The 21,342-nt window shown below is 42.5% G+C and overlaps 1 protein-coding gene across 1 annotated transcript in view; it reads left to right on the top strand.

Moving 5' to 3' along the window:
- NYAP1 (neuronal tyrosine phosphorylated phosphoinositide-3-kinase adaptor 1) overlaps nt 1-21,342 on the top strand; it is a 240,708-nt gene that overhangs the window by 105,533 nt on the left and 113,833 nt on the right. Inside the window, exon 4 of the mRNA XM_044077340.1 lies at nt 14,195-14,401. Coding sequence (XP_043933275.1) covers nt 14,195-14,401 — 207 coding nt within the window. The remainder of the gene's footprint in view (nt 1-14,194; nt 14,402-21,342) is intronic.

The following is a 21,342-nucleotide window of genomic DNA, read 5'->3' as shown; positions in this document are numbered from 1 at the left end:
CATTTGCTGGGCTTAATAGTCAACCCTGCTCTATGTAGTCTGCCCAGCACCTCCCTGACATGCTGAAGGCGTCTTGCCAGAAATGGCTGTAGATGGCAATATCATCTAGGTAAGCAAGGGAAAAATCTCCTGCTACTGCTAGTATATGATTTACCAACCTCTGGAAAGTCACTGGGGGATTTTTCATCTTAAAGGGCATCTTCATGAACTCATACAAGCCAAAATGAGTCACAAAGGCTGACCTCTACCTAGCACTGGGAGTGAAGGGAACCTGCCAGTAATGCTTGGTAAGATCAATAGCGGTAAGATACTTAGCCCTACCCAGCTGATCTAGGAGTTCATCTGTCTTTGGCATGGGGTAAACAACTGACTCTGTGTGACTATTTAATTTCCTGTAGTCCACAAAGAACCTGGTGCTACCATCCTTCTTTGGTACCAGCACCACTGGGGAGACCCAGTGACTGCTGGACTCCTGGATTACCCCTAGTTCCAACATTTCCTGTACCTCCTCCCTCAAAGTCTGTTTGACTTTCTCAGGCACCCTATAAGGGGCCTGCTTAATAGGCCTTTAGGGTCCTGTATCCACATGGTGTTGCACCAGGTGGATGCAGCCTGGTTTCCCAGTGAACATGCCCCCAAACTCCTGTAACACTGCTCAGATTTCATGAACCTGGGTAGGGGATAGCTGCTGGGACATTCCTACCCCTTCACTGAGGTGTCCATCCAAGCCTCACTGAGGAGATCAATCACCAGATCCCCCTCAGTCTCCTCCTGCCATCGACTGCAAATACTGAGCACAAGGGCTTCCCTATCATGTCAAGGTCTCATCATGTTAACATGATACAATTTGTGCCCCTGCCTCCTGCCTAGCAGTTCTACCATGTAGTTAACATCTCTGACTTTCCTTACCACCTTGTAGGGTCCCTCCTAAGCTGTCTGCAGCTTGTTGTGTCTGACAGGAATGAGGACCATTACCTGCTGCCCTACAGCATACTTTCTAGCTCGAGCAGTCCTGTCATACCAGACCTTTTTCTGCTGTTGGGCATCTGCCAGGTTCTCCTGGGCCAAGGCCATCAGTTCCCTGAGCCATGTCCAAAGGTTTGCAACATATGTCACAACAGACTCCTTGTGAGATTCACACTCACCCTCCCACTCATCTCAAATCAAATGTAGAGGTCCCATCCCCCTATGCCCATACAGCAACTCAAAGGGTGAAAAACCTGTGGATTCCTAGGGGAACCTCTCTGTAAGCAAACAACAGATAGGGCAAGTATTTGTCCCACTCCCTCTTAAACTGCTCTGCAAATGCCCATAGCATCATCTTGAGTGTAGAGTTTAACCTCTCAACAAGATTGTCTGGAGATGGTAGGAAGTGGTCTGTAGGTGCTTCGCCCCACAGTACTTCCACAGATAAGCCAGCAGGTCTGGCATGAAATTGGCACCTCTTTTAGCCAGTATTTATTCTGGGAAACCTACCTTGCTGAAAATCTCTAACAAAGCATTTGCCACTTTTTTTGCCTCAATGGAGGACAGAGCCACCGCATCAGTGTATCTGGTAGCATAATCAACTACCACTAGGATATACTTTTTCTCTGTTGGACTTGGGATACTCAGAGGCCCCACAATAGCCATAGCTACCCTTTGAAATGGCTCCTCAATCACAGGCAAAGGCATCAAAGGAGCTTTCACCTTGTCTCCTGCCTTGCCTACCTTTTGGCACTATTCACAGGTCCTGCAGTACCCTATTACATCTCTGGAAATCCCAGGCCAATAAAAGTTCTGCATAATATGTCTCTTTGTATGTTTTATGCTCATATGACCTGCAAAGGGAATATCATGGGCTCTGGCTAGAAGTGCCAGATGGTAGGCACTGGGCATTACCAACTGCTGTATTTTCTCATCCTCTAGCCCTCTCTCAAGGGTCCACTCTTTATACAGTAACCCTTTGTCCCAGTATACAGATTCTCCCTTCCCTTGAGAATCAGGTGCCTCACTAGCTACCTTCCTAAGGCCTTGTAATGTAGGGTCTGAGAGCTGAGCCTATCTCAACTCTCTCTTAGTAAACTTTCCCAGCTCCCCTTCAACAGGAAGTCTGGTATTCTCTTACAGTGGTGCCTCATTTTCAGCCTGGATACTACTACTCACCTCTGCCCTTGCAGTCACTCTGTCCAAGGGAACATCAGTACCCACAAGCAGCTGTGGCTCCCCTTCAGTCTCACTATTACAGGGTAGCTCCCTCCCTGAAATAACCACCTCACCAGTCCATGCTGCAAGTGTGCAGTCTGTCTGGGTCTCCCCAGGCTATCAGATGCATATGCTTGTCTCCAAGCCTGACTGCATGTAACTGCATGCACACAGGGTACTGCATTATCAAAATCATTCCCTAACAGGACATCTGCAGGGATATCCTCAAACACACCTACTTGCTGGCTTCCCTTCCCACCCTCTCAGTTAAGGTGAACCCTAGCCAAAGGTATTTGGAATGGGGTCCCTCCTAAAGCTCTGACTGGAGTAGACTGCCCAAGCAAGTAGTGCTCCTCTGTAACCATTGCAGGCTTCACAACAGTTAGGTCAGAGGCTGTGTCTCTCTTAACCGTGGCCTCTTTCCCATCCAGTAAGATAGGATATAAACTCTTGTGGTAGCTTGTTACCCTTGTTGTCTCAAGACAACTTATTGCTGGCATTTTGTCATTCCCATTTACTGGCTCTCCCACCTTTTGTTCCCCATCTTGCCTCCGTGGACATCTATATGCTATATGGCCCCACTGGTTCATAGGTTCATAGGTTGGTACCAGGCTATCGGCCCTAGGGCCTATACAAGCCTAGCCATAACAATTCCCTGGCTATTTCTTCCCACACTATTTACTTCCCTGGACCCCTGTCTAGTAGGGCGACTGACTTGATCCCTGGGGTGAATTTCCTTTCTCCCATCTAGTCATCAAAGTTCCTTTTGAAGAGGGCCAAAGAGGTGCTCTGCTTGACATGCATGGGCAGTCTATTCCAAAGTCTGGGGAGTCTCTGGGTCAGGAACCTATCCCTCCAGCATGTTTTGTTTATTGTGATGACAAGGTTTAGATCCCTGGAGCATGTGTCTCTGAGGGATTGGGATTTCTTTAAGTGTAGCATGTCCAACAGCTCTGGGTTTGACATGGCCTTGTATCGCCTTGGAGTAGACAATATGCGACAGAGTATAGCTGGAGTTTTTTAAGGTGGTCAGCATAGGGCATCTGCTTTAGGCCTGTGATTCTTTTAGTGAGGTATTTCTGTGGCCTTTCCAGTTGTTGCAGATGTCTTGAGAGGTACATACCAAATGGGGAGTTGTGTTCTATAATGGGTCTAATGAGGGATGAGTACAGTGGGACAATGACCTCCTTTTTGCTGGTTGAAAAGCCCTTAGTGATGAAGTGTGCCACATAGAAGGATTTCCTGACTGTTGTGGCGATGTGGTTATTGAAGGTGAGACCACTGTCCACCTGTGTCCCTAAGTCTCTTATCACACTTTCGGTGTTTAGTGTACTGCCACCTATGTGGTAATTCACAGGTACATGTTTTTTCCCAAAGGGGATAACTATACATTTCTTGGCATTGAGCCTGAGCCCATGGCTCTGGCACCAAGCATCTGTTTCTGTAAGGCCCTTTTGTAGAGTATCGACATCATTTGGGGGTTCAATAATGGCTCCCAGTTTGCAGTCATCTGTGAACTTTGTTAGCCAGAGTCCCTTAGTGTTGCATTTAAAACATTCAACCCTTGGTCCTGGACATGTACCTGGACTAGTGGCTTCCCCTGCTACTGGCAGACTCTGTTGGGGCAGTCTTGGCTGCCCCCCATGGGTTCCCTTAGACCCATGAGCAGCACTGGGTGTCCCTTTCCTGTACAGTGATGCCCTGCTTGCTAGGTATAGTCTGCCTTCTTCCCCAACTCATCTGCAGTATTGCATGTCTATCAGCTGACCAGATTCTCATGTCCTTAGGCAAAATGCTAAGGGCTTGTTCCCTCAACAAAAGGTCTACCAGCCCTTCAAAAGCGGTGACCTGGCATCAACTCACCCACCTATGAAAATAAGTGTTTAGTTCAGCAATATATTCACACACACTTTCATCTGCCTTGTGTCTAAGCTCACAAAACTTTTTTCTATAAGCTTCAGGTGTTAAAGCATTCTAAAATACAGTTTTTTACAATATCATAATTTAAGCAATTAGTATCAGACAATATAGAAATAGCAATTGCAGCTTTACCGTGGAGTAAGGGGGTCAGAAACCGTACCCAGAGCCCTTGGTCAACATTTTACTGTTTACATACCCTTTCAAACATATGAATGAAACTATCAACATTATCCCCCTCTTTAAATTGTGGTAGAAATTTACTGACCATTGTTGCTTCTGGGGTTCGGTCACCCCCTTCCACATTACCTCCATGACCCTGGTGAAGTGTCAGCATCTCCTTTTCATGTTGCATCTGCCTCTCATTTTCCTCAGCATCTAGACATTGCAGTTTCTCATTTTCCTCAGCCTCCAGATGTCTCAGTCTCTCTAACTGCCTCTCTTTCCAAATGCTTGGCCTCCAGCTCATGTTTCTTTAACTCCAGATGCATTTTTAAGTCCTCTTTGGAAAGGTTGAAGTATACATTTTCTGAGAGTTGTACATTCCCAGTGCCAGTCTGATTGTCCTCCTGGTTGCTATCCCTGTGATGTAGCTGTGACTAAAGCTTCAGTCATTTCTGCCTTAGTCAGGTTGGAATGCACCAGTCCTTTAGCCTGGCACATCTCAGCCCACTGGCTCCTTATCAGCTTGCAGTACTCCTCTGCTGACATTCTTGCCTGCTCTCCCTGACTAACTCAGGTAACAAAAAAATAAAACAATTGTGATATGAACTCTGAATGTTCACTGCGTGGCTGATTGAGAGTACAAACACCTTCAGTGACCACTGTACACAAGCTACAGGAATTCAATATCCACACCACTACAAGCCAATTAATATGTGATGTGGCTATCTCACCACTGTCAACCAATTAATATGTGATGTGGATATCCCACCACTGTCCACCAATTAATACTTGGCACCCCTGCACTGGCCCAGTAATCAAGAAGCCTCAATCCTGACCACTGGCAACAGCTGGGGGCCGTACACACTGGGAGGATGACAAGTACATACACAGTAAAGTGCAATTTCCCTTAAGAGCACACATAGATCACAGTCAGTCTGGGGCTGGTTTCTCCCTCTCTCTCCAGATCCCCTATAAGACTCCCCACTGGCACAGCTATAGGGTTAAGATCTCAGCCGAGTGGCTAAGCTGAAACCTCCAGCACCATCTCTGTCCAACCAGTGCTTTGTGTCCCTGCTCAAGTAGCTGACACACACACACACACACACACACACACACACACACACACACACACACACACACACACACACACACACTTTGAGATTTGACTGATATACAAATACACACACACACACACACACACACACACACACACACACACACACACCTGGGAAAGGCTGGCATAGGTTTACTAGCTATGCCTCCTTCTGCCCAGACTATAAGGTGGTTCCAGCTGCCACCAGCCAACTCTTTATCAGCCACTCTAAGGCCCTACCAAAGGGTGTCCAATCTTACTGTGTATTGTTACTGCTTCTTTTGGCTGCTCCCATTATGGGTCACCACAGCGGATCAACTGTTTCCATTTCTTACTGTCCTCTGCATCTTGCTCTGTCACACCAACCACCTGCATGTCCTCTCTCACCACATCCATAAACCTTATCTTAGGCCTTCCTCTTTTCCTGTTACCTGGCAGCTTCATACTTAGCATCTTTTTCCCAATATACTCTGCATCCCTCCTCAGCACATGTCCAAACTAACGTAATCTTGCCTCTCTGGCTTTGTCTCCAAACCTTCCAACCTGGGCTGACCCTCTAATATACTTATTCCTAATCCTGCCACCCTCGTCACACCCAGTGCAAATCTTAATATCTTTAACTCTGCCAGCTCAAACTCCTGTCTTTTTGTCAATGCCACTGTCTCCAACCCATATAACATAGCTGGTCTCACTACCCTCTTGTAGACCTTCCCTTTCACTCTTAGGTACTCGTCTGTCACAAATCACTCCATTACATTCTTCTCCACCCACTCCATCCTGCCTGTATGCTCTTTTTCACCTCTCTTCCACACTCATCATTACTCTGAACTGTTGATCCCAAGTATTTAAACTCATCCACCTTCGCCACCTCTACTCCCTGCATCCTCACCATTCCTCTATCCTCCCTCTCATTCACACACACATACTCTGTGTTAGTCCTGCTGACCTTCATTCCTCTTCTCTCTAGAGCATATCTTCACCTCTCCAGGTTCTCCTCCACCTGTTCCCTACTTTCACTACAGATCACAATGTCATCTGCAAACATCATAGTCCACGGGGACTCCTGTCTGATTTCGTTTGTCAACCTGTCCATCACCATTGGAAATAAGAAAGGGTTCAGAGCTGATCCTTGATGTAATCCCACCTCTACCTTAAATGCATCCATCACTCCCACCGCAGACCTCACCGCTATTACACTACCCTCGTACATATCCTGTACTACTCTTACATACTTCTCTGACACTCCCAATGTCCTTATACAATACCACAACTCCTCTCTAGGCACCCTATCATATGCTTTCTCTAAGTCCACAAAGACACAGTGCAACTCCTTCTGACCTTCTCTGTACTTCTCCATCAACACTCTCAGAGCAAACATCGCATTTGTAGTGCTCTTTCCTGGCATGAAACCATACTGCTGATCGCTAATCATCAGCTCCATTCTTAACCTAGCTTCCACTACTCTTTCCCATAACTTCATGCTGTGACTGATCAATTTAATTCTTCTGTAGTTACTACAGCTCTGCACATCACCCTTATTTTTAAAATTTGGTACCAAAACACTTTTTCTCCATTCCTCAGGCATCCTCTCACTTTCCAAGATTTCATTAAACAATCTAGTTAAAAACTCCTCTGCCATTTCACCTAAACACCTCCATGCTTCCACAGGTATGTCATCTGGACCAACAGCCTTTCCATTCTTCATCCTCTTCATAGCTATCCTTACCTCCTCCTTGCTAATCCACTGCACTTCATGATTCACTATCCGCACATCTTCCAACCTTCGCTCTCTCTCATTCTCTTCATTCATCAGCCCCTCAAAGTATTCTTTCCATCTGCTCAACACACTCTCCTCGCTTGTGAGTACGTTTCCCTCATTATCCTTTATCAACCATACCTGCTGCACATCTTTACTAGCTTGATCCCTCTGTCTAGACAATTGGTACAGTTCCTTTTCTCCCTCCTTAGTGTCCAATCTTTCATACAACTCTTCATACGCCTTATCCTTAGCCTTCGCCACCTCTCTCTTTGCCATGCACCTCATCCCCTTATACTCTTATCTACTTTCTTCATCTCTCTGACAATCCCACTTCTTCGCCAACCTCTTTCTCTGTATACTCTCCTGTACTTCTTCATTCCACCACCAGGTCTCCTTGTCCTCCTTCCTATTTTCAGATGTTACACCAAGCACCTTTTTAGATATCTCCCTTACTAGCTCTGCTGTAGTTACCCAGCTATTCAGTAACTCTTCACTGCCACCCAGTGCCTGTCTTAACTCTTCCCTGAACTCCACCTCACAATTACCCTTTTTCAATTTCTACCATTTGATCCTTGGTGCTGCCCTCACACTCCTCCTCCTTTTCTTGATCACCAATGTCATCCTACAAACCACCATCCTATGCTGCCTAACTATACTTTCCCTTGCCACCACTTTACAGTCTCCAATCTCCTTCAGACTGGCCCTTCTACATAAGATATAATCCACCTGTGTGCATCTTCCTCCACTCTTGTATGTCACCCTATGCTCCTCCCTCTTGTTAAAGTACGTATTCACCACAGCCATGTCCATCCTTTTCACAAAATCCACTACCATCTGACCTTCTGCATTCATTTGCTTAACATCATACCTACCCATCACTTCCTCATCCCCTCTGTTCCCTTCACCAACATGCCCATTGAAATCTGCTTCAATCACCACTCTCTCACCCTTGGGTACAGTTATCACCACTTCATCCAACTCACTCCAAAATGTTTCTTTCTCATCCATCACACACCCAACTTGTGGAGCATATGCACTAACAACATTCGTCATTGCACCATCAATTTCCAGCTTCATAAACATCACTCTATCTGACACTCTTTTCATCTCCAAAACACTCTTAGCATAATGTTCCTTTGGGATAACCCTTACACCATTTCTCCTCCCATCCACACCATGATAAAACAATTTGAACCTGCCTCCGATACACCTAGCCTTGCTCCCCTTCCATCTGGTCTCTTGCACACACAAAATACCAACCTTCCTTTGGTCCATCATATCGGCTATCTCCCTCCCTATATCAGTCATACTGCCAACATTCAAAGTTCCGACCCTCACTATCGCAGTCCTAGCCTTTACCTGCCTTTGGGCATGTCTTCCCCCTCTTCTCCTCCTTCGGCCAACAGTAGCCCAATTTCCACCAGCACCCTGTTGGCTACTGGTGGCAGTCGTTCTTAACCTGGGCCTTGACCGATCCAGTATGTATATCTGTACTGTTGTCCGCATGTATGATTTGGCAAAATTTTTATGCCGGATGCCCTTCCTGACGCAACCCTCCCCATTTATCCGGGAAATGCACTGGCTTGTGCATCCCCAGTGGCTGGGTATTGCTACTATTAATCCAAATGGTAGTTTTGACCAAGCACCCAGTTATTAAGAGTGGCCTGTACATTGTCACCAAATAAATATGCAAGTACACTAAGAGCTTAAATATGTCTCACAAATATCAGCCACGAAGATTGTCTAAATATATTTAATAATGAATAATAAAAGAACAAAACAATACTGAATAGACAAAGACAGTTACTTCAGAGTTCAAAATCACAGGAAATATTTTAAAACAACATTGCAGGACAGTCTCAAATAAATACAGAAAACATCTAAACTAACCTAAACTAAGCTTTACTATATTCCTATCTATATCTAAGAGAGATACTATGCCCTGTTTGAATTTCAGATTTATTCTTTTCACTGTGGATATTATTTTTTTTCTGTTTCTCTGCCAACCTCTGTTGACGCTTGCACCCTATAATCCCAGCTTCTGCAGCTCCTATTCTTTCAGAAACTCCCAGGGTTTCCATGTTGGGAGAGAACCTACCCATGGAGTCCCCAGCTGTATGCAATGCAGAGGGGCTGAACCTGCTAACACCGCATAGTAGGATGGAGCAAGTGAGAACCTTCATAATGCAGCTGGTGGGAAACTTTCTTTTTGTTCTAAACCCTGCCCCCATGCTGTCAACTATCTTACATCATGTGCTGAAAAAAGTATGAAATTGCCTCATATAGAGTCCTTTGTCTGTCGAATAAGGACAATCTGAAACTTGCATACTTTCAAGGTGTCCTGTCTTACTGATATATTGCAAGATGGGACTGAGATAATAGTCTTCTAACTCTAGATGAAATAACCCTGCAAAACAGAAATATTAAACAAATGCTTGATTGGCCAGACTAAAAAAAATATTACAGCCACAACTTATTAAATGTGATATCAGATCTTTTCAAAGCCAGTGTAATCTTTGACTGCAGCATAACATTTATTATATCATGAAATTAATGAAAACATATCTTCCCCTCTGCTTCCCTCATATAGCAGAAACTAAAATGAAATATATTAGAAGTAATGAAAGAAAGTGTGCAAGTTCATAGGTTTGACTATCAACTGGTCACTCAGTGATCTTTTAGAAGAAAGTTTGAGTGACATAATTCTTTGTCTGTATTTGTTATTGCCCATAAAAACTGTCTAGTGATTTTTAAAAAAGAGAATGAGTTATTCTTTAACCGAGGGACATATCTTTTTCTCTCTGCATAGGCCCCAAGTCACACACTGACCTTAATTTTCTCATTGCCTGTATTTAATTCCTCCATGTTTGTCTACCTGCTGTTAATCCCATGGGCTGTATGTCCAAGCCCAGCATAAGTAATGTGAAAGTTCAATGTACCTGTCATTGTAGCTTAAATTTTGGAGCCCCTCATTATGTGATATCTTAATGTTCACACACCTTGCAAACTGTGAATTTTGCATACACAGACTCAGAAAAAGTGACAAATCATTTTATTGGTGAACACTGGTACAAATTATGAGGTTATGGACATTTGTTGACGTCCCATAGAAAACAATGCAGAAATAATAAGCTTTTTTCAGTTGCCAGATTACTTCTAAAGTGTAAAGACATATATCCAGTCCATCAATACAAGTTTGACATGAGCACCAGGTGTTGATGATGAAGAAACTAAAAGGTGGTTGGTCCATAGCATGAGCACTGGTGGAGATGAAAAGGGACATTTCTATTTCAAAATTAAAAAAATGTTGAGGACTGTTTTCTTTATTTTCAGTGTTTGACCACTTGTCATTAAAGAGATTAGGAATTTAACCAATGTTACTCATGGGATTAGTAATATGGAAGGGTTGAGTGCCATTAACATCATTATGTAGGAGAATTACTGATGAGGTATGTGACTTTTAATGTTTTATTTTCTACACAACTCTGCTTGCAGTTTACAGATAGGCCTGATGCAGATATCAAGATAAATACATTTCAGTGGGCATATCTCTTCCTTTTCTACTGATTCACCTCCTGCAAAGGTGCATAGGAAGGCTGTGAAGAAGCACATGGATTCTCTTATAATGTACTCCACTGCAGATTTGGATGACCAGCAGCAGACCCGTGACCTTGCCTGGCTGCTCTCATCTGAAGGTGGTTGGAGGTCATTTTCCCATTTATTTCTCAATGTGGAAAGTGGTAACTACAGAGATGTATGAGGAAAGTTACATCAAGAGGTTGTGAAGTGCCCTTCCTTTCCATCCCAGTTCCCCATTCCCTCCCCTGCCAGACATTCCACCCCTAAAGAAAGTGGTACAAACAAAGTCCTAAATCTCTTAAATAAACAAACCATACAAGAGGTCCCAACAGGTCAGACAAGATCTATATATCACTCCAAATCCATTTTACTGACAATAAAATAAAAGGACTCAGGTCAGCTTGGATCTCAGTGACTTAAGTACATTAATTCCTACAGAAATGTTCGTTCTTGTCTATCAGAAGGTGACTGGATGTAAGTTTTGGACTCCAGGATTAACTACTTTCACATAATAATTGCAAAGCAATCCATGAGGCATCTGCATATCAGTCAGAACCAGTCATTATCAGTCCCACAATCTTCCATTATGTGTCACCTCTGTGTCCTAGAGTGTCCACCAAGTAAAAGCATGTTACAGTGCTGCATTCATGTGTACAGGGAGCCAACGTGTTTCCATAGCTGGATGACTGCCCTTCCATAAATCATTTAGTGTTAGAAAAGGGAGTCTGTCATCACTTTGTTCAATTCTCTTGGAATGATAATGAATTGGGCAAAGGCTGAACTATATCCTACACAGCTACTTACATTTATAGGTTGCAGTTTGAATGTAATGGTACACAAAACAGTGCTCTCCATGGAAATCATTCAGGCTCTTCAAACAAAAATGTATGTCCTTTTGTTATCTACCACATCCCCGGCTTACCTCTGTCTCAGGTTGTAGGGTCTCAAGATGGTAACCATATCCATGTTTTTTCATGCAAGGCACCACATAAAAGTTCATGAGGGGATTTTCAGGTCCAGTGGATTCAGAATGCATTTGCTCTGGAGCATCAAATTCATATCTCTCAGGCCTTCAAATACCATTTTAAAATGATGGGGTCCCTTCCATAGCAACATTGACAACAGATGTGTCAGCTATGGAGTGGGCTGGGGGCATTTCAATAGGCAAACAGTTCAAGTCTGGATATTACTGGACCTTTCCTTTTACATCAATGTACTGGAAATGAAAGCTATCCTATTGATCACCCAAGCATTACAGCACACCCACACTCCTAGTCAGAGTTCTAACCATGCTGAACATGGCAGTTGTATGATTCATTATTAAGCAAGGGGGCACCCGATCATACAATATATCCTGATAAGCTTTAAGACTGTGGGAATGGACAATGTCCAGCAATTATTTTGTTGTTGTCATGCATTTCCCTAAGGAGTCCATTTCCTTGAAGGACAAGCTCAGCAGATTCCTTTGGCTACCCCCATGAGTGGTCCTTCAGTACCATGGTGATGAGGAAGATTCTCTGAAAATGAGGGAAACCCAGTTGCAGCCCATATCCTTTCACAACCAAAACCAAGAACTGGTACTCCTTTCTCCCTCTTGCCATGTTTGAGGAAAATACTGGGGGACATTATAGTCCACAAGTCGCCTGAACCCCTCTGCTTTTTCCTTTCATTTCCTTGATGATGAGCTTCATCCAGAAGCCAAAATGTCACAAGACCAAAGTCATTCTCAGAGCTTGATATCAACGGTGGCAGTTTTGGTTCCCTCTAATTCTGAATCCGCTATCGAAGAAGGCTTTCTTCTTGAGTCCCAGAATAACTTTGCTGTCCCATCAGTTGGGCAAGACTTATCCTGACATCTACTCCCTGTACCTTGCCTATTTGCTTCTCCAGTTCCAGTAGGTCTAGTAAGCCATCCTTTTTGGGTAGATTAGTTACCATATTGTCTTCTTCTCAAAAGCCAAGCATATACATATCTTACAGGGATACAGCGATACTCTTCTTGGTGTGGCTTCGTTTGTTCTGTTTCTGCTCATATTCCTACACAGATACTACAGTATCTCTCAGATAGTTTGATACTGGATTAATTTATTCCTCCGTTAAAGTTCGCTGCCATTTTTTACTTTTTCCAGGACCAAGACTGTGACTCTTTAGCTTTGTACAAAATGATCCACAAAGGCAACTAACTTGCTGAGACCTCCTCTATGAGATCCATTACCCCTCTGGTGCCTGCATCTTATTGTAAAAAAATTGACTTGGGCTCTCTTTAAGCTTCTTGGTTCTGCAGAGTTAAAATTCCTTACTTCTAAGTTACTTTTCTTGGTAACTATTATTCATTTAGATGGATGTCTGAATGTTGTGCTTTCTCTAATGATGCACATTATCTGTTTTTCATAAAGGCAGACTTTCTCTGAACCTTTTCTACTTTTATGCCTAAAGTTCCACCTGAGTCATATTTGAAGGAGTCCATGGGTAGCATTGCATGGATGTTTGTTGCCAACTGAGGTACTATGTGGACAGAAAAAAAAGTTGAAATGCAAAGATGCCTAACTGTTTTTTGCTTCTTTCTCGTCCAAGGCACTGGAGAATAAAGTTTTCAGACTTATATTTGCCAGATGACGGTCTTGATTGTATAAAATTTTGTTTGATTATGTATAAGCCTAACATGCCATTATCAGTACCACAGATGACTAAGGTTCATTCTGCTAAAGCTTTAGTTACTATAGTAACGTTTTCAGATAAACAGCCCTTGATGATATTTGTGCAGTACATGATAGTTCCCAAATAGTTTTGCAAAGCAGTATAAGCTGGATCTAATTCCTAGATCCAGACTGTCTTTTAGCTCTAATATTATCAAAGGTATATTGTCCTTGAAGCCCACTTTAAAAAATTGGAGCTTTGTTTTATGAGTTTTCTAGGATGGACCCACTCTTTTAAATATGAAATCTGTGTACTTACCATAACAATATTCCTGTAAGAGTAGGCCATTCTCAGTAATGACCACACCCGCCTTCCTCAACCTTGGCCGAGAAGATTTCATGTGTCTTGTATGCAATTTCATTTAGCATGGCTAAGCTAAGATCTGGTGGAGAAACCAGTGTGGCGCATTATGGGTAACAGAACATGCCTAGCAGCCTTGGAAATTCTGAATTGCACGACAGTCCTGATGCCTGTGGTGTTAGTGCAATGAGTTCACAAGGTGGCCTCACTCTGGTTTATCTGTCATTAAGTGATTACAAGCTTTCATCTGCAAGTGAACAGTCAGTTTCTTGAAATTTGTCTGATATTTGTCATGTCCTTTGCCAGTTACTGGATAAAAATAAAAAATTTAGAAACACATCAAATTCTCTTTTTTTTAGTTCCCCACTTTAGTTTACTTAACAAAGTGTAGACCTTTCTCTGATGAAATCACCTGATTAAATGTTAGGTGGCATGGACAAGCTGTTGTGGTTTGTTCAACAACAGTGACAATGTATTTTCTATTTTCCTATTCACTGCAGAGACCACAGATGATGATGCTATCTGGAACAGCACGACAGAGGCACCTGCTAAGGCTGATAAGGAGGAGAAGAGCTCCCATGGGGTTTCAGCTTCAGGGATACCTGTCCGAACTACTCAGGGATCAGACAGGTCAACAGCGAAGGGCTCAGGCAGGACTGGTTTGCCAGTGCCATGTCAGACCTTCCCAGCCTGCCATCGCAGTGGAGGTAAGGAGAGAAACTCAGTTATATATTGTGTATATAATTCAAAGGATGTCAAGAAACAGTTTACAGCCCTAAAACAAAATGAGAAAGCCATGAGGAGACTGAAATCCTGCCATGGTATATTACAGAAAGGTGAATCACATGATGCGTTGTTACAGAAAGGTGAATCCTGTTGTGGTATATTACACTGACTGAGATGAACTTTACTGTGGCACAACATGGAGGCATGAATCTTAAAGTGGTATATTACACAGTGATGGCTCCTATGACTGTATATTGCTGTGTATGACAAGATCAAAATGATCAGGCACATTGATACATTCTGAGTGATGTAATAGTTAATAGGTGGCATTATAGTGGGTTTCAGCCATGTGATCATAATCATTAATCATTGTCATAGAAGCATATGCATTTATACATTTCATCAAACGGTTCTTTACGTAGCTTCCTAAAGGGTGGGTATACGCTGTACATTCTTACTGAATGCAATAGTTATTTAGAGGAGATGGGTACAATTTTAGAATGTGTTTTCAGAGGTATGATGGTGTGAATATCCCTTTGTCATTGCTGTGAAGAGAGAATGAGGGAAGTTTAATTTGGAATGATTTTTCAAGAGTTGGGCAGTAGGAGGTGAAAAGAGAATTGAAACTGACTGAGGTTTAAAAGTATGGCTACCCTTGCTGTAATGTGGTGCCGGTTAGCTGTCTTTTGCTATTGAAAAATAGTGGTGTAAATGGAGAGGTGACATATAAGTAAGCTTCAAGGTTTTGTTTTTGGTGGTTTTCAGTGGCTCTGAGGGAGGTAGTCTATGATGGTACATTGCAGAGCACTAAATTTATAATTGGTGTATTACAGACATGTGACCCTTTTAATGGTGTATTTCAGAGAGCGCATGTTGAAGTTATGGGGGCCACATTAATTGCTTATGGTTACTGGATTCCTGTTTATAGGTCTTGCACTTACAATAGGAAGCCACTATAAAGAGGCTACTGTAGCCATCATGTATTATGTGTAGGGGTGTGGTCTCTCAGTCCACATTGCTGCAGGCCAGGCAGTATGCAAAGGGACAATTGTCATTAAGGGTATACATTAAAAGTGCACTGCTGCCTTGGGTAATAGAGAACTCATGCTACACCCATATAAGATTTACTTTATATAGTTACAGTCAGAATTATAATCCCTGGCTCCCTAGAATTTTAATCCACCATAGACTGTGCAAAGTGCCTTCTACTGCAACTTTGCCAACAGTAATTGAAGTTTGTCCAAAAACATTTTGCATAAAAACTCACATGCATAATATTTTCCAGAAGGAGGTAAAGGATAACTCTATAGTGCCAACACCTTCTTTCCCCAGTTCATGATAATACTGCAACCAGCCAGACTGCCTGTTCCCCTCTTAAAATGAGTCAGCCTTGAAATATTTGAAAGGTAACATTTATCTCTCGGTGGTCACACTTCAATAGGCAGGTACTAGTGACAGTACTTTGCCTCTGATTCTCTTTACATTTCCTTCATTTTTTAAGTAAATCACTAACTACAAGCATTTAAATCAAATCAAAATAGGCAATCCAGCATAATATTTAACAAGAGATGTAAACTCTAAGTTCTGAACTTACAGATGACATATAATAAACTCTAACGATCAGTTAGTTTGGATCATAAGTTTAGTTGAATATGTAATGTGCCCTATTTGTCACTACCTTTCAAGGTCAGAATAAAAATCTCCAATGTACTTATAGGCAGCTCTGTCTCTCTGCACATACTCCAACAGGAAAATCCATTAACTAGCTACCAATCTCTCCATCTGTATTTGTGCTCCAAGCAGAACTTCCTCTTAGCTTCAGTTTTGAATTTTGGATGATGTGTTATTGTTTCCACAATAACTTATTTATTTATTTACATTTGTTGACCGGGAGTGTCCGACTGGACGTAGGTCCATTTTCAATGGACGCCCAGGGAGAAAAGCTCAACAGTTAAAACATACAGACAGTAGTTACACTGGATTTACATAGCAATTAACAATTGTAAACATAGTTACAGATGAAGAACATAGTACATCAGTAGACAACTAGAATCTTTATCATCTGCGAAGTACATAACAGACATTAACAATTGTTACAATAAGAAGTTCCTGCTGTATAATAAGTATTTAGGCTTATGAGCATCCGAGCTTGCTATAATCAAGGTAGTTAGTGGGGTAGAAAGAAAGGTAGTGGGTGATATTAGAGGGGGAGTTGCAAGGGCATAGCCAGCATGTTTTTAGGTGCGCTTTTAGTAAAGTTTTGAAGTGGGTGCATGATGGTACGGAGGTAATTGTGGGTGGGAGGGAGTTCCATAATTTGGCTATGGCGCAAGAGAATAGTGCTTCTTCAGCAGAGTTATTGGCTTTAGTGACCTGTAAGTGACTTTTGTTGCTGGATCTTAGCGGTCTGGTGGTACAATAGGGTTGGAGTAGATTCTGGAGGGATGGGACTTTTAGTGGATAGTTTACTAGTTTGTGGGCGAGTGCAAGTTGATACCATTGAAGGAGGTGATGGAGTTCAAGCCAGCCCAGTTCAGCAAGGGAGAGACAGTCATGACTATGGTAGGATGCCATTTGGCGATTTTGTTGTAGCAGGTCTCGAGCTTATTTAGATTACATTGCCTTAGGTTGGTATATATTGGGGAGGCATAAAGTAGGGTGGAGATAAGGTGGGAATTTGCTACTGAAATCTTTGCTGCTTTGGTGAGAAGTTGCTTATTTCTGTATAGCGCTCCTAGTTTTTTGTAGACTTTTTTTATGGTCATGGATATGTGAATGCCAAATTTTAATTTATTGTCTATTTCAACTCCTAGCAATTTGGTGTGTTCAGTTGGGTATATAGTGGTGTTGTCTTTTGCTGTGATGTTAAAGTGAGTTTTTTTTGAGTATGTTTGGTGGGTTGGAAGATGAGTAGTTTAGTTTTGTTTGGGTTGAGTATTAATTGGGCATCGGATAACCAGGTTTCAAGAGGAAAAGGCTTCCTGTGACTTTTTGCAGTTTGGGTTGGGACTGGGCGGAGCAGATGATGGTTGAGTCATCTGCCTATTGTATGAGTGTGCCATATTTGGTGGCAGAGGCTAGATTATTGGTGAAAACAGAGAAGAGTAGGGGTCCAAGGATGGATCCTTGGGGAACCCCTATGGAGACAGGTAGTTGGGGAGATATGTCATTCTGCCATACAACGGACTATTGGCGATCAGACAGGTAACTCTGAAACCAGTTGGTGACTGATTGAGAGAAGGAAAGGTTATTGAGGACAGAGATGAGTTGTTTGTGAGGGACCATGTCAAATGCTTTAGATAGGTCTAGGAAAGTAGCAGAGGAGAGAGAACCATTGTTTTTATTTTGAAGGATAGTGTTAGTAAGGAGGTAGTCTGAGACCTGAGAGTGAATGCATCTCTCTAGTATTTTGGAGAGTTGAGATTAAATAGATATGGAGCGGTAATTGGTTAGTTCTGTGGAGGGGAATTATAGGTGATACTTTCCATAGTGTGGGAACGTAACTTTTTGACAGAGATCTTTTAATCAAGATGGATACTGGCTAGAGCATCAGCTGTGATTTGTAGGTATTCACTTGGGAGGTTGTCTGCTGCTAATTTGGTGGGCTTAAGTTTAGTTAAGAGGTTTTTTTATGTTGGAGGTAGGAACAGCAGAAAAAGAGAAGACAGTGGGGAGATTATTAGTTGAAGGTGTGGGTTGGAGTGGAGGGAGGTTGTGTTGTCTAGCTAGTGATAGTATGGTTTGTGTGAAGTGTGTGTTGAATGAGGTGGCAATATTTTCAGAGTGAGGGATGTTAGGAGGAGGGGTACTGACTTTACCTGGGTGGAGGAAGGAGTTTATGGAGGACCAGAATTGTTAGGGATTGTGCTGGGAGGAGTCTAGGGCAGATTGGTAGTATTGGAATTTGTCCTGTTTTATTAGCTTTTTGACTCTATTGCGTAGTTCTAGGAATTTCTGTCTAGCTGAGGGGGTTTGATTTTGCAGTAGTGCTCCCAGGCTTTATCCCTGTTTTTCATTTCTGACTTAGTGGTTTTCTGTAGCCATGGGGAGGGTTGTGCTTTGGTTCTGGAAAGTTTTATGGGGGCATGGTAATTAAGGATGCTCAGGAAGGTAGCATTAAAAAAATCAACTGCGTCATCAAGACTGAGGTACTTTAGAGGATACCAGTTACATTCTTTGAGGGATGAGATGAATGTGAGTGGGTTAAAGTTTAATTTTTTATGTATTTTACGGTAGATGAGAAGTTTAACTTGGTATAGGTGTTTTTTGAGTAGGAATGTTGGGGAGTAATCACTGAGGCTATCTGATAAGCAGCCTGCTATATATGACTGGGGGCTTTTACTGACTAGTATCCAATCCAGTGTAGTGTCCTTGTTGGAGTTTTTATTTATCCTGGTTGGCGACTGGACTAGTTGGGTGAAGCCATGAAGGTTTAAATGATGAGTTGGATGGTTGCCAGAACAGGATTGCCAGTCAATATTCAAATAATCTAAAATTTTAGTTTCTTGGAGGAGAGGGTGGGTAGTCCATATGAGGAGATTTTCCTAGTGGAGGGATGTTTTGGCCAGGTGGGAAGTAGCATCCAATTATGTTAATGGTTTCATTTTGGTTTATTTTGAGGTTGGTATATATTATTTCTTCATTGCCTATTTGTGGAGCTGATGATTTTAAGATCTGGATGTTTAGATGCTGTTTAAATATTATAGCTGCACCGCCTCCTTTCTTGTATAGCCTGTCTACTCTTAGTATGCCGTAACCTGTAGGGAGTATTTGTTCACTGGTAATGTGAGGTTTTAGCCAGGTTTCTATCAGGATGACTATATCTGGGGAGTACAAGTCTATGGTGGCATGGAGTTCATGGACTTTGTTGGATATACTTCTAATATTTAGGCTTAGTAGAAGGAAGTCACTTGGCTTTCTATTGGCTGTAATATGGGAGAAGTTGTGGTTTCTAGTCTGATTATGAGGATTGGGGTTGGAGATGGTAGGACCAGGGCTGGGGTGGATGTCTCCACTTAGAGATAGTTTTGATATGCATGAGGTTATTAGTTTTCTCAATTTTTGAATGTGCTTGTTTATAAGGGAAACTTTATGATTGTGCTCTGTGGGTAATAGGTATGGTGGGAGGGTTACTATGTTAAGTTGTAGGGATGCTTTATGTTTGAGTAATATAGTTGGTAGAATACGTGGGGGTGCATAGGGATGGTTCTCGAGTTGGTGGGAGGGGAGCTGAGTGAGGGTGAGACATGAGTGGTGGTGTGAGTAGTAGTACAGTGGTAGTGGTTGAGTGGGGGAATGATGGAGCTTTGGTAGGATGTAAGATATACAAGGAGGGTGCATGCAGTGAGCACAGGTATGGTATGCTTGTACATGTTAGCTGAGGAGAAGGGATAGTAGTGGGAAGATGGAGGAGGTAGTGTTGGGTTTAGTGCTGTGGTTGGCTGTTGGAAAGATGGGAGGGGTTTGCATGAATGTGGAGACTCAGGTAGGCACCCTGCATTTCCACGAACTATCAGTTAGCTGTGCCCCAGTCCAGGCAGTTTTAGTAAGTTTTATGGCAGGGCTGACCATAAAGTGCTCAAAGGGTGGTTATACTTTTAAAAATGGTTCCTGCCACAGGTAATATTTATTAACTTTGGGATTGGCTTAGGGTAATAAACAGGGAAGGGGGAGGGGGAGAACAAGGGTGTGAGCAGGCAGTTCTTTTGTACTGCTGCTAATGAGCCAAGATCCAAGCAAAGACAAGTTTGTGTTTAAGAAACAATCAGAATTGACCAAGGACTGCTCTGAAGCTGTAAGTCATTTCTTAGGTGGAAAAACAGGATAACCTGTATCAGTAGGCTACTGTGGTCTCAATTTAAATTAACAAACAGACAGTATTTGATCAGTTATGGATACTATTTGCTGACAGAAGGGAATAAAAGAGAAAATGGAAGATGAGTGTGTGTGTGGGGGGGGGGGGCTGCTTACAAGCCAAAGCAGAGTGCTCTCCAGGGGATAATGAATATTGGCTCAAACAGGTAGACACATACTCAAAGTTAACTTGAGCTGCTTGTGTTTGCAGACAGTTCAGACCCGGACTGCGCTTTTCTTATAACAATGTATCCACCGGTTGGATACAAGATACAAGTGGTGCAGCAGCTGAATCCTTAGAGTGATGTTAGGTCTAGAAAAAAGAGTACAGAAAGGAGTAAGCAATTTTGAGATGGTAAAGATATATTATAAAGAATACAAAAACAAACTGAGCAAATAGCTACTGCAAACAAGAAAATATGTCTTGAATCAACTACTAGTATATGCAGATACTGAGCCAATTGGAAAAACACATCAGTGAGAAGGAACCTGAGCTGACAGGTATGCACTCACAGATAAAAATATAGCGAGCAGCACTCTGTCTTTGGTCTCTAATGTGATTCTATCCACCAGTAACAGCACAAGTATATAGAAATAATTAGACACTAGTATGAGCTGTCTACACACAACACATATACATGAATAAAATTAGTTAACAAGCTGCAGCTATGCAAACAGACCATACTATCAGTGGCGGATTGTGCCATCAGACTGCAGGGCTGCAGCCCTCCCAGCAAAAAGATTCTTGAATAAAAAAATAAAACATGTATAATTATAAAATATTTTGTTAGTTGACTGACTCACAAAGTCCTGGAACTCGAACTGTGCATGGTCGGCGAGTTCTGTGGTTTTATTTATTTATTTATTTAAATTAGCGAACGACCATGTCTGTAACTTTAGACTGCTTTATAGGCAGTCTGGATATGAGAGAAGGCATTAGTGTGATGCCCAGACGTTTATGCGATTTTTAACCGCACAGTAAGTAGAAGGGGGGGTTCGGACTGCCACATCCGCAGTCACGTATGTGACATGGATGGCAGGATTGCTACTGATTGGTACTCACTCTCTT

The sequence above is a fragment of the Protopterus annectens genome, chromosome 7.part0 (genome assembly GCF_019279795.1).
Source record: "Protopterus annectens isolate FY-2018-M chromosome 7.part0, PAN1.0, whole genome shotgun sequence".
Taxonomy (NCBI): domain Eukaryota; kingdom Metazoa; phylum Chordata; order Ceratodontiformes; family Protopteridae; genus Protopterus; species Protopterus annectens.
The sequence above is the reverse complement of the archived record's forward strand: the minus strand, read 5'-3'. Positions and strand labels throughout refer to the sequence as shown.